General features: G+C 34.7%; 2 protein-coding genes across 2 annotated transcripts; one reads left to right on the top strand and one right to left on the bottom strand.

Moving 5' to 3' along the window:
• Positions 1 to 4,759: 4,759 nt before the first annotated feature.
• On the top strand, positions 4,760 to 5,781 carry LOC100946278 (olfactory receptor 5T3-like). Its single transcript, XM_012813146.2, is given in 2 exon segments — positions 4,760 to 4,805; positions 4,808 to 5,781. Coding segments are annotated over 2 exon segments (1,020 nt in total).
• A 2,912-nt stretch (positions 5,782 to 8,693) lies between these two features.
• On the bottom strand, positions 8,694 to 10,090 carry LOC100945969 (olfactory receptor 1094-like). Its single transcript, XM_023508425.1, has 2 exons — positions 10,075 to 10,090; positions 8,694 to 9,703 (listed from the first exon to the last, which is right to left on the bottom strand). Exon 2 carries the CDS (start codon positions 9,648 to 9,650, stop codon positions 8,694 to 8,696), a length of 957 nt encoding a protein of 318 aa, XP_023364193.1. The 5' UTR covers positions 9,651 to 9,703; positions 10,075 to 10,090.
• Between the last annotated feature and the right edge of the window lie 4,714 nt (positions 10,091 to 14,804).

Below are 14,804 nucleotides of genomic sequence, written 5' to 3'. Positions count from 1 at the left end.
ACTTATAAGTTATTCTTTTATACTATTATGTACATGTTTATGGAATTTTTAAAGAATCCACAAGTTATATTCCCAGGAAGAAGAAATTTGATGTCAGAGAATTTAGCATCTCAACAACGTATAGTTATTTAGCATCAGAGCTTGGACTACGTCTGCCATCATTAGACATTTTTCCACTGAGGGATACTTGGTTTTTCTTTTTTGATCAAAGGCCAAATTTCCTTCATGTAATCATTTCATCATGCAGTTCATTACTCCAGAAAATGGACTTGTGGACTACAAAAAAAACTCAATATATTTCTGACCCAGAAAAGATTTAGGGAGTTTCCTTTGTGGGGCATCCTTGTGGATTAGAGAGCTTGAGAAGCTAGTATAAGAATCCAAATCCAAATGCCTAATATTTGTTATGTACATTATGGAATGAGCAGTTTATTTGCACAGGTAAGAGGGAAAGTTTTATATCTCTTACAAAATATTATTCAACCTGTATTACATTGGAAAATTATGCCTTAATATTAAAATATGAGAGAAGCTTTATTTTACTCAAAATATTGCAAATTGAATCACATGTTTCTCAGAAAACATAACAGAGAAAACAGGAAGAATTTCCTACATATATTAGTCAACACAGCTTTAAGTTGTATTATTTTCTTAATGAAGGATAACAATCAGAAGAGGGACAGTAAAATGAAAAATTATATTTAAAACTTTGGAAAATCATTAGACAGAGAGAAAATTAACTTTCAAACAGCCAGTAGTTATATTTTCCTGTGGTTTCAGATTTTGTTTTGTTTTCTGATGGTGGATTACACATTTTATATGTATTTTATGAGTTAGGTAATTTATTTATAACTAACCTTAGTTTCTTTTTATAATTTTACATGTTGAGCATTGCATCTTTAAAAATTCAACTAGAAAAAGATTCTATCTCATATAATTTCCAGGGGGTAAATTTTCCAGAATCACGGCATATCATGATGAGGTTGCACTAGTGTCACAGAGAAAGAGCACGTAGTATAGAGGCAGAGAAGTCCGGCTTTGAATCCTGGTGCTCCCAGTAACTATGCGAACTGGGTGGTGTTATATATCTAACTGGGTCTCGGTTTTCTCATGAATAAAGGATACTGCAGTTTTTTTGCAAGTTGTTATGTAGGTTATATAACAATACATAATAACGTGTAATAGCTGCTTTAGAACTTGGCCTCTTCTTTCGCTTGCTTACTAAAATTTGTAATGCTGTTCTCACGGTGTCTGACACTTTATGATTTTAGCTATGAGAGTTAAAGAACTGGCTTTTATTTTACTTTTACAAATCTATCAGGCTTCAGTTAAAATCTCACTGTGTCCTGCTTTTGTATTTTTGGCTTCTATCTCTTATGTCAAATCAGCTAAATATAAACCCAACCCTCTCTAATATCTGTAAGTATTCACAAACAGAAATACCTGTTTGAAGCGCAGCTTGGATGAGGAGGCTGCACTTTGTACTTTTCCCCTATTATGCCTGAACTTGCTATAGTGGATTCGATACATGCTTAGTGGAATGGATCATGATTGGGAACAAAATATACCTCAATACCTAAGCCATGTTTTTGTTGTATAGTTAATATGAGAAACATCAGGGTGTACTAGAAAATATATTGATAAGAGTATCAGGGGAATTTAGGTAAATGTACTATTATTTTGCTGACATGCCCATGAGCAAAATATCAGTGGCAGGAATAGAATTTTAAATTTCTTATACAAGAGAATATTGAGTCTCTCTGAACTTGATTTCAACAAAAGAGTATTTGGGGGGTGTGTGTAATATGTCCAGAAAGTATCCAGCCATGGCCTATGAAAGACAGTATTAACAATGGCTGGCTTCTTTCTGGACAGCCCTCATCTAGGCTTTGTCATGGCCTTTTCAGGGGGTATTTGTGGCCACCTCCAGCGCCAGGTAGGGTTGCCAGGCAACAGAGCTTCAGGGAGTGGCAATAAGGTATTCAACAATAGGGAAGAGGGATCAATCTGCCACCCTGTGGGTTCCTTCCCATATGTGGCTAGATAGACAGATGGTATCACAAAACTCTACTTTCTTGCTGGGGGCCCATTATTAAAGCATTGATTTTATAAATCTGTTTTCATTTTGTCATATGAATAAAAGCTATAAGTCACATTTCAAAAGTATGATTCTTCACATATAATACAAATTTTAATTTACTAAAATTCATTTGAATGTATCTCTTACAAGAGCACTCTGCAGCCCCTGCATGTTCATGGAGTTGAACAAGTCATATGTGAAATTTTGGTCAATCTTAGTTATTCTTTGGTGTGGGAGGACAAGGAATTTCTCCATGCTCACACTGTCACTGGGAGCTAAGGATGAGATTTTAGTATAGGGTTTTAGAGTCCAAACAAAATTCTTAATCTTCCAAAGTTGCCTTGTTTCAGATACAAGGAGGCCATAAAGTTCATGTAAAATTTAAAACTGCACATGAACTTGATGGTCACCCTGACGCTGTCTTGTGGAAGGAAAGGTAAGGATTGTCATGCAGGTGACACCATTGCTCATGCATATGGCAGCAGCACCTAATTTCTGATGGATTCCTTTAGAAGACTACTGGCACTTTTATTTCCTTTTCTCTTACTTATTTCTATCCGCCTAATTCCTGCTTATCTTTGACTCTCCAGTAAACATTTTCGTCAACATTCCTTTGATTCTTCTAAGACATAGAGAGAGACAGCACACACAGGACAATGAGAGACAACAGTAATTTTCAAAAGAGAAATGTATTGGGATGGCCCCCCAAATATATCAATACACATTTCACTTTTATTGATGACTTTGTAAGGTATTTTATTAATATAATGTTTGAAACGAATCCCAAGATGTGTGGGTTGATGTATGTCCTAATGAGTAATAGGTGAATTGCCTGGATCTGCACATGAATTGAAGGTGAATTGGATTATATTTTTTACCCTAGAATTTTCCAAGAGTGAAATCAGGATTTTTCTTTCATTCTTTAGTCCCACATTTATTAAACTACATATTCTCTGTATTAGAAAAATCTTTCACTTGTCTCTGTGAGAATACTTTTAATATAAAATAGAAACACAGCCTTCTTTTCTTTCTGAAAGTTTTAATCTCATTTTTTTATTCCCTTGATGTGTGGTCGTCTCATTGTGGCAAAACCTTTCAGCCTGTTTTACATTCTGAATATAAGTTATTTGTAAATTATTGAATTCAGCCTAGAACCACACACCACAGAGTTTTTATTCCTTTAAAAATGTTTGGTTCATGACCTGCTGAAAAAACAAAAAAACAAAAAAACACTATGCTGAAAAATCTTCCCCCCAATTTTAGCGCTTTCTATATGAACTGAGTTTCAATAAATAAGGTTTTCAGTATGGATACAGATGCCCCTTTATTTATTTTATTTTAATTATTTATTATTTTTGGTCATGCAATATTCTTTCTCTGTACTTGGTACTGAGAAACAGAATGACAACATTACAGGAAAATGTGCAGAAATCAAATACTGCTTTGTGACAAATGTAGTGGTTTTATTCCTTTAGTAATAAATTTTGTTAAAATAGTTGTAAGTTGTTATTGGTGACATTCATTTCATAGTTATTTTAGAAACTCCAAAAGCAATTATAGTGTTCAAAATTATGGTGTCCATTATTTATTTTTATTAAATCATCGCTGTGTACATTAATGCACACGGGGTACAAAGTGCTGGTTTTATACACAATTTGAAATATTTTCATCAACCTGGTTGACATAGCCTTCATGGCATTTTCTTAGTTATTATGTTAAGACATTTATATTCTACATGTACCTTTGTAAGATGCACCATCCATCATTTATTTTTAAGAGAAATGTCTTAAGATACATCCAAGGACTTTGCAAGAATAAAACGTGTGTGAATTGAGATCCATCTCACAATGCTATGAAGTTAAAATTTGAAAATAAACTAAGTTATAGAGGTGAAAAACTTGATAATTGGGTTATAAGTATTTCAGGGGAAAAAAATCTGGAAATAAAAGAGAATAATTGCCAGAGCAAATCATTTTCTTTGGAAAGGCTGACCAAAGCAAAAAGTCAAAATGTAAGTTAGTCTGATGCATAGCATTTTTGTCATCTGAAATCATTTTAAATTACATAACTTTTCAACTGTGGTTTTCCTCATTTGAATTTAACTATGATGTAAGTGTGGTTTCTCTCATTTTAAAATTATGTATATTAAGGGAAGACGTTTTATGTTCTTTGCAGCAAATCAAAGGGCCAATACTCAAGTTGTGCCTTCCACACTAATGTTTTCAAACAGTGGAAGCTGTTATGTTCAAACAAACATAGCATCTGCATATTAGCCCTTGATGATACAAATAAATAGGAATAATATGATAACATGAATGAATAATTTGTAGCAATTAATTATGAATAATCATTTATTCATGTCATTCATGTGAATCATTAATGAATTATATCATAATTTATATTAATGAACATGTGAATGAATAGGGATATTCAGTCATCTCTGTGAATTTGAAGATGATGTCATATAAGAAGTGGTAGAAAATTCAGCTGAAGGTTAATTGAAAAATAAAATCATTGTAATCAGCAGGCCTTTTAACATGATAAATTTAGGTAGGTAATAAATTAAGTCATTTTTTCCCCTTCTTCTTATCCAGTACAATTCATCCACTTGAATCAGCCTCATTTTATTACCAAAAAGGAAATCATTACACCCTCAGAAATAAGTAAGGATGTAATTGGATGCACTCTATTTTCACAGGATATTTCTTATATATTCAATAAATAAAGCTGAAATGCAAGGGCTGTCATCAGATGTGGTTGCATACTCCATTTATTTGGAGAACAAGACTGAAGTTGCCATGTTTATACTGATGGGCTTCACAGACGATTTTGAGCTGCAAGTCTTCCTGTTTTTATTGTTTTTGGCAATCTATCTGTTCACTCTGATAGGAAATTTGGGTCTGGTCTTACTGGTCATTGTGGATTCCCGGCTCCACAACCCCATGTACTACTTTCTCAGTGCTTTATCATTCTTGGATGCCTGCTATTCTACTGTTGTCACCCCAAAAATGCTGGTTAATTTCCTGGCAGAGAACAAAGCCATTTCATTTGTCGGCTGTGCAGCACAGATGCTTCTCTTTGTGGCTTTAGGGACCACGGAATGCTTTCTGTTGGCGGCAATGGCTTATGACCGCTATGTAGCCATCTACAACCCTCTCCTGTATGCAGTGAGCATGTCGCCCAGAGTCTACGTGCCACTCATCACCACCTCCTATGTCTGTGGCATTCTGCACGCTACTGTACACACTGTGGCTACGTTCAGCCTCTCCTTCTGTGGATCTAATGAAATCAGACACATCTTTTGTGACATCCCTCCTCTTCTTGCTATTTCCTGTTCTGACACTCACACAAACCAGCTCCTTCTCTTCTACTTTGTGGGCTCCATTGAGACAGTCACCGTCCTGATTGTCCTGATCTCTTACGGTTTCATTGTGTCGGCAATTCTGAAAATTCGTTCCGTTGAAGGGCGACGAAAAGTGTTCTCTACGTGTGGCTCTCACCTAACCGGAGTGACGATTTACCACGGGACCATACTCTTCAGTTACATGAGGCCGAGCTCCAGCTACGCTTCACACCACGACATGATAGTGTCGATATTTTACACCATCGTGATTCCCATGCTGAATCCCATCATCTACAGCTTGCGGAACAAAGATGTCAAAGAGGCCACGAAACGGCTGCTGAAAGAAATTGGTTTATAAAGTATATTTTTAGAATTGAGTAAATTAAAAAAAAAGTGCAAGTTCATAGTTCATAACACTATGGCCACAGCACACTGCGTGCTGTGAAAGGATTGTAGGTGTGCAGTGAAAGTTTTTAAAGATCAGTAATTAACTTATTTTTGAAAGAAGTTCAAAGCACAGTAAACATGTTCTTTTTTTGTAGTCTTTTTTTTTTTTTTTTTTTTTTTGATCAACAGAGTTTATGTGTGGTGTGGAGGTTTAACTACAGGTTCAAATGTGCTGTGAGATTATAAAAAGATTTAAAAACACTGTCCTATGGCCATAAACTAGAGCCTAAAATACCTTCATTTTAGTTAATAATATGTATATATTCTTTGTGGGGTTTTTTTGGCCAGGGCTGGGCTTGAACCCACCACTTCTGGCATATGGGGCTGGTGCCCTACCCTTTTAAGCCACAGGCACCACCCTAGTATGTATATATTCTAAAACATTTCCAAATAAGGCATTAGCTAGTCCACCAATACAGTGTTACTTAAATTTAGATAAATTTAGATAAGTTGTATCAACTATGTGCTGATTATCTTGTTGAAGAGATCCTTGTCAAATATTCTGTGGCTAGTAATTGAGTAATTGTTTTTCAGTTACTATAACTAGAGGCAATTCCCTCAGGATCCTATGGCTGATATTTTTTTCACATTGCTGATAGAATTTTTCCATCATTCATTATGAAGTTACTTCTCCATTCTAAAATCTCTATGAAAGAATTTCCAAATTTTACTTTATTCTCCCTAAATGTGCTTCTATATAATGAGAACCCTTCATGCTTGTGAATATACATGTTGCTGCATTTATTTCTACAACAAAATTTTTCTTACACTATTAAATTCTTTTCTTGCAAATTTTGAACCATAAAATTTGATTTTATTCATTCCAAAAGTACTAAAAGTATATTGAAACTAGATATTTATACCTTTGATGACTCCTTATCATAGACCTTTGCTGGGTCTCTAATCCTGACTTTGTCCTCTTCTTTTGCTATTGACAAGAAATGACTTTCTTTGTCATTATTGCTAAGCATCAACTCCTAATTAGCAAGCACACAGAATGGAAACAATTTTACTTTACCTATACTCACAAATGCTTTTACTTTATTCTACTTTACTTAGTTTTGTTTTAATGTTTATTTGAAGAATTAGTAAGAGTAAAAATTAACTTTTTCCCAATGAAACACACTCTCTTCCCTTCACATATATTTTTCTGTTAACTCACCAGAGAAATGATCCCCTCAAAGGTAGCAACCAAACTGAAAATTTAAGTCATCAGTTTCTAATGTTTGATGATGTGTTACCCAAAGAGAACTCAAATAGCTCTATTCAAATGAGCAAATGATTTCAGGCAAAATATATACTCACAATTTATTTTCTAGAAAACAATAAAAACATTTGGAAAGATAAAATATCGAGGACATTGTAGACAAGATTTCTTCTTCCTCCTCCTCCTCTTTCTCCTTCTTCCTCTTTTTCTTGCTTCCTCTTCTCAACAGACTGGTTTCTCCCAGGCTGGAGTTCAGTGTCACAGTCCATAGCTCACTGAGGCTTCAACTCCAGGGCTGCTACTGGGATGTTACGGAACCTCCCCTGAGCTGAGACCGCACACCCATGCCAGCATGCCCACCTGATTTATTTTTCATTTTTATTTTTTTAGAGGCAGGGTCTGGCTATGTCATCCAGGCTGTTTGTGACCTCTAGCCTCAAGTGATTCTCCTACTTCAGCCTCCCAAGTAGCTGGGACTTAGATGTGTATGTACACCAAAGCACCTGGCCAAAAATGGAGTGCACAGATGTGGAGTAGAAAAGTAGTTGCAAAGGATACAAAGTTTCATCTAGACCAGAAAAAGATCTTGTGTTTTTATACAGTAGGGAGACCACAATGAAGATCAACGTAGCCTATGTGTCAAGGGAGCTAAAAGAAGATTTTCATTGTTATCCCTTGAAAGAAATTGTAAATGTTTAAAGCGATTTATGTTATGATTACCCTGTATCATTGTACAATGTAGATATGCACTGAAACATCACGCTGTACCTCATATACATGAATAATAACTGTCAGTTGGAATTTTAACATTTTATTTAATATAAATAAAAAATTAAAAAGAACAGGAAATGTCATCCTCTGAATGTGATCATTTATCTTGTTCATTGAGACATGTGGAATTTGTAAGCTTTCAACTAGTATGAGAAACAAGATGAAGATAAAAAAAGAAAGGAGGGGAAAAGAGAAAGAGAAGAGATGAAAGAAAGAGGGAAGAAGGAAAGAGGGAGGGAGGAGGAGAGACAGGAAGGGAAAGAGGGAGGAAGGGAAGGAAAAAGAGACCAGTATTATTAGGAAATGGGTAGATGATGTAAGGTATATTAATATCGATTCTGAGATTCTATTACATTTTTAAGGGCAGAACTAAAGTCCTGGAAGGATATTTCAGGAGTGACTGTGGAGTTATCCAGAAAGGAAATATTTGCAATAGTACTTGGCAGGATTGAGAAGGCTGTATAGAACTGTTACTCCCACACAGGATTTGGAAAGCTGCAAACAAGGACAAAGGCCTCAGAAGAAATCAACCCAGCCAACACCTTGCTCTGGGAGTTCTAGTCTCCGTATTTGTGAGAAGATAAATTTCTCTTGTTTAAGCCATGCTGTATCTGCTGTTTCATAATTATAGTCCCAGAAATTAATATAACCACTATCAGCATATATGTATATGTGTGTGGTGTGTGCGAACTTAGTAAGAAGCACAGTTCTTCTGCATGTGCAGAAAGAGCGTGGGTAGAATGTTGACTATGATCTTTGTTTTAAAATGTTCAGTAAGAATAGAAAGACATTAAAAAACTAAAATAAAGAATTTTGATATTGAGACACTGGATATCCGTTTTAATTTATTTCCATGTAATGTTTAGTATGAAAAATACATCAGACCCCAACTTTCCCACTCTTCTGATGGCCTCTTTTATGTCTTTGTTCCTCAAACTGTAGATGATGGGATTCAGCATGGGAATCACGATGGTGTAAAGTATTGAAACGATCATGTCATGTTCCAAAGCATAACTGGAACTTGGTCTCAAATACATGAAGAGGATGGTCCCATGGTAAATCATCACTCCTGTTAGGTGAGAGCCACACGTAGAGAACACTTTTCGTCTCCCCCCAGCAGAACGCATTTTCAGAATTGTGAACAGGATGAAACCGTAAGAGACCAGGACAATCAGGATGGTGATTATCTCAATGGAGCTCACAAAGTAGAAGAGGAGGAGCTGGTTTATGTAAGTGTCAGAAGTAGAAATGGTGAGGAGGGGAGGGATGTCACAAAAGAAATGTCTAATTTCATTGGATCCACAGAAGGAGAGGCTGAAAGTGGCCACTGTGTGTAACGTAGCGTGCAGAATTCCCCCAACATAGGAGGCGGTGATGAGTGGCACATAGACTCTAGGTGACATGGTCACAGCATACAGGAGAGGGTTGTAGATGGCTACATAGCGGTCATAAGCCATCACAGCCAACAGAAAGCATTCTGTGGTTCCAAAAGCAACACCAAGAAACATCTGTGCTGCACAACCGTGGAATGAAATGGCTTTGTTCTTTGACATAAAATTTACTAACATATTTGGGGTAATGACTGAGGAAAAACAGGCATCCACAGAAGACAAAACGCTAAGGAAATAGTACATGGGGTTGTGGAGCCGGGAGTCCCCAACGACTAATACAATCAACCCTAGATTTCCCAAGAGAGTGAAGAGATAAATTGCTAGGAACAGAATGAAAAAGAGGACCTGCAGTTTGGGGTCGTCTGTGAAGCCCTTCAGTACAAACATGGTAGCTTTAGTGACATTCTTCATGTTGAAATCTCAGAAAACAAACTTGAAGATATTCATAATATTGTAGTTCATATGGCCATGAAAATATCACATGTCAAGGGCATACGAAGTGTGTCTTCAAATTTATTTCTTGATAAAGTACAATTTCCAAGCAGCAGATCAGAACACATTGAGAAGCTGGTGGGTCGAGGATTGATTTCACTCGCTGTGGAATAGGAAGGAAGAGATGTGTGTTCACTCTCGGGCTGAAATCACATCATTTCTAAAACTGTCAGGTCACCTTGTCTATTTACTGCTGAATTCAATTTGGTCTTTTAATTTTAATTTTGAATAGATTATAACATCAAAACACCAAATGAGTGGCTAAAAAAATCTCTCAACACCCAAACATGTGAGAATCCACATCAATGGACAGCGCATAGTAATAAAATATCAAAAATTTAGATACCACAGAAATTGTGTAAAATGACTCTCTATAACCTTCTTATTTGTAGAATGTAAAAATTGATATTTTTTAAAACACTGGAGTAAATGTTGAAGGAAACAAGAAAATCTTTAACATTTTAAATATATTAACAGAATATGGCAAATTACATTATTTTTACAGAATAATAGGGTTTTTTTACTGCAATATTTCTAACAATTTTTGGCTCTTTTAGGTCTTATTGAGATTGTCGGAATAGAAATAATTAAGATTTGTGATGGACAATAGGCCATGGTAATATAAGATAGCTCATGCTTCATTCAAATATCTTTCTTACATAGTTGTATTTATATTTTCCTTTCTTGGCTAAATAGTTGGCCATGTTTATTACTTTTGGAAATCTAAATTATTGATAATATGTACTTTTTAAAAATTCTTCAAATTTCTGATGAAAAGTGGTAAAATTATCCTTAAAAAAGATATTAGATAAATCCCTTTTCTTTAAATATGTTATATTTAGCCACTGTTGGTTATAGATTGAGTGAAATAAAAGCTAGATAACTAATAAAGAGTAGAAATTATAAAATAGATTATAAAGGATAGTAATTCAAATTATTATATGCAATAAATTTGCACAATAAGATACTCAGCATTATATACTACTCAGCCATAAAAATAATGCAGAGCTAATACATTTCATAATAACTTGGATGGAACTGGAAACCATTCTCCTCATCATAAGAGTTGGAAAAAGAAATACCACAGGAAATTACTATCAAGTTGGAACTAATTGAGGAACACCTGCGCCCACATATGCAAGTAACACCCAGTGGAAGGGAAGCAGGGGGAAGGGTGTGGAGGAGGTGGGTGGATTCACACCTAATGGGTAAGATGCACACTATCTGGGAGATGGGCCCACTTATCACTTTGACTCAAACCACACAACAACAAGTGGTATAACCAAATGATTGTACCCCATAATATCCCGAAATAAAAAAATAAAATAAAATGAAAGAACAGAAGGACAGAAAAGAAAAAGCCAATCAAAAAATGATGTAAACATCATAAATCCACTTTGTAAATTTTAACATTACACAAAAAATTGTATATATGTGAATATATATATGTGTGTGCATATATATATGTATGTATACATATATAAGTATATAATTTATTTATCCAATACCATAACAGCAAATACATTTTTCAAAAAATGTATTTGGAAAAACATAAACTGTGATAGTCAATTAGTCAACAGTGATTGTCTTTAGAATGGGTAGAGGGAATGGGAGGAACAGAGGTCTGAGAAATGGAAATTTCATTTATATGTAGCAATATATTACTTTAAAATAATGAAGCATGTATGAAAAAGCTACTGCTTAGTGGGTTATGGAAATACGGTGTTTATAATGTTATGCATGTACGTTTGTGTGTTTTGTGATCCAACAGTGGTTGGTCCAACCTTAGAGTTTTGACACAGCAGTTGAATATAGATGAGGTATAGAGGAAATCAAAAGAAATAAAATACAACTTTGGTGGATACAATTAAATCTACCTATGTTTTTAAATTCCATTAGTAGCCATAGGAGAAAAGGTCAGGCCCAGTATAATTCTAGCTTATCAGTTCAATGATATATGTGGTTCATGACAGGTACCATAGGAATTGGAATTTTAAATTATGTATTAGCCACCCAGATTTATGATTAAAAGAAGTTTGAGACAACAGGGTTACCCTACAGAGAGTTTCCTTTTTAAAATATCAATATATTTGAAGGAACAAGCAACAAAATGATGCATAGCCAGACAGAATAAATAAATGTATAAAAATAAATTTCCTTTAATACGTCAATTTTGCTTATAAATTTACGACCATATAATTTGACTTTTTGTCATATATTTATTTTTTGCAGTTTTTGGCTGGAGCTGGGTTTGAACTCACCACCTCTGGCATATAGGGCCAGCACCCTACTCCTTTGAGCCACAGGCGCCGCCCTCATATATTTATTTTTTGATTAGCCAATATTGGGTCACAACATAAATATTGTAACCAAATAATTAAAAAATGTATGTAACCAGAACCTTGAGCTAGATATTATATATATATTTTTGATATCATATTTTTAAGCTATATGTAATTAATATATTTATTTTATGATTACTAATGCACATTCAAACCTTATTCTCTCAGGATTAAATTCCATTAATTCTCAATTTAATATTTTGCCTATTTTTCCTGCCCACTCTTTCTGTATTATTCTTTGTACAGAAAGAATAAAATAGAAAAGTAGAATAAAATTTGGTAAATTGTGTGATCTGTTAATATTAAAAATAAACATACTGTTTACCACAATTCCATTTATTACCTTACAGGGGGCTTAGTTTTGCTTTGGGTAAATGAAATAGTGTAAGACTAGGATGTTAAGCACTTCAGCTAAATTCTCCTGAAACCAGCACTTCTACTAGATGCCAAAGGACTTAGACTGTGTTGTCTTCATCAATATTAGACAATACTGACAAGTCTTAGAGTGATAAAGAGGAAAGGACTGTGATTCTTGAAGTATTTAATGATATAAGATTGATTCTATTAGCATAAAATGTTGTATAAATTCATGTACAAATACAATTTTAATAGAAGATAGAAACTCCAAATAGCTTAGGTTTGACATTTAAAGGCTGTGTTTCTACAAGGGAAGAGAAATAATACCCATTTACTGACCACTTGCTATGGGAAGAGATTTTTGTACATATTACTTTATTTCATCTTTATAACAACCCCCATAGCTCCTGAGCGGCAGAGGCAGGATTCAGTACCATTTCTTCATCATATCGCCTTCACTCTTCTCAATTTTACACCAACTCCCATTAGACCCCGGCATCATTCTGACAGTTACACCCTACCCACTCCAGGTGAAATAGACACAGCATGATTTCTGATGTGTTTTTACCATTGAGATTGCAGAAACAGTAGAAAAAAGTAGTAATCTGAAGTCACATCTGGATTACATAGCTAGTAACACAAACTACAAGAGTTATTATTTTTTCATTATATCAAAACATAAGCCACTCGATAGTTGAATCAATTGAACGTGTTCCTGGCCTCTATGAGAAAATTCCTGATGGCTCGTTCTCCAAACTGGTCTATCTACTTTTATTGAGAAAATGAAAACATGTCCTCTATTTGAAACAATCTTAACTATGTAATGGCAAGAAATTCAATGTTTTTATTTTTGTCATTGTTATCTAGAATGTTCTGGTTTTCAGTTCATAGGTATAACTTTACATAAATATGATGTCGATGAATACATTTTATTTACCTAGGCAGTAGGAAAAAGTTTCAGTGCTTTGTGTTATGTACTTCATAAGCTACAGTATTTAGTACAAAATCACATCTTTGAATTTGAATTTTTAAGTTTTAGCTACTAAAATAGCTGGAAATTATCAAAAAATGTTTCTTACCTGTGAAACAGCAAATGCAGGTTTAATTATGTTATTAATATGGTTCATTGAGATTCTTTATATCCACTTGCCTGACTATTGACAAACCCCACAGGAGATACTCCAAGGGGAATATATTTCAGTTATTATCTGGTTTAAAATAACAGTGTGATAATCTACTCAATAACAAAAAAAGGAAATAACTCTGGAAAAAGACGTCACATGCTGACATTTATCAAATGAATAGAATTCCTTGACATCTGGCTTGAAACAAAGGCATATAGAAACATTTTAAACTTAAATCAAAAATCTTAAGATATGAAACATAATTTTATGATATAATTTCAACATACGTTAGAATCTAAGCTCCCTGAAGCCCAAGTTCCTCATGCTAATGATACACAGTATAAACCACTTTATTTTGCCATGAGTCAGTAAATATGGAAAATGATACTAATGTAAACTCGCCATATGGTCCTTGCTGAATCTAGCAGATGGATTAGCCATCACTGAGACTCATTATACTTTTATTCTGTTCAAGTTATAAACTATATTTGCAGCAAATAAAGGAAGATTATTAGAAGAGGTATAAAGAAAATTATAAAAAATACCATAGAGAGGGAGGAGACAAAAAGTTTATGACTCTGTAAGGCTTCATAAATCATTAATTTTGTGCATCATGAATGGAAATTAATCTATAGTTACTCAGATAAAATAGCATATACATACATCCCACAGAGACAGAGGCATCACGTGTATGTACACAGACACATGCAATGTACTTCTACATACACGCAAGCACACAGACACACAAGGACAGGTGCACGATATGTTTGCACATACAAGCGCTTACACACACACACACCTCTAGGACTAAAATATAGAAATGTATCATCAGGAGACCAGGAAGGCACAAAAGCATTTCACTTTGTATCAATTTTCCAGATTCTCCTGATGATAGCCAGGTTGGAACTTGATCTCTAGTGAAAATTTCTAAAGCTGTGAAAGGATTTTCATGATCGTTTTAACATTTGTACTCACAAATACATTTGAAGATTTACTACGTGGGAGAGAAATAGAAAAATATCAGGGACTATAAACACCATGAAGAGATGCAAAGCCGAGGAAGGGGTAACATGCGATGCTGTGATAGGGTTTGAACATATTTCAGGAAGGGAGCAGGTCACCCCTATGGCCAGGTGATGCCAGAGCCAAGAGCAAAATGCGGCAATGACAGAGGACACTGAGAGTTCTTTTGGCGTGAACTGCATTTAAAGATTGTGTAGAAAACAAAGATCACCAGACAATTGAGTAAA

The sequence above is a fragment of the Otolemur garnettii genome, unplaced genomic scaffold, assembly GCF_000181295.1.
Source record: "Otolemur garnettii isolate 467f Iridium unplaced genomic scaffold, OtoGar3 scaffold00247, whole genome shotgun sequence".
In the NCBI taxonomy this organism is placed as follows: Eukaryota; Metazoa; Chordata; class Mammalia; order Primates; family Galagidae; genus Otolemur; species Otolemur garnettii.
This window is presented reverse-complemented; position numbering and strand designations above follow the sequence as displayed.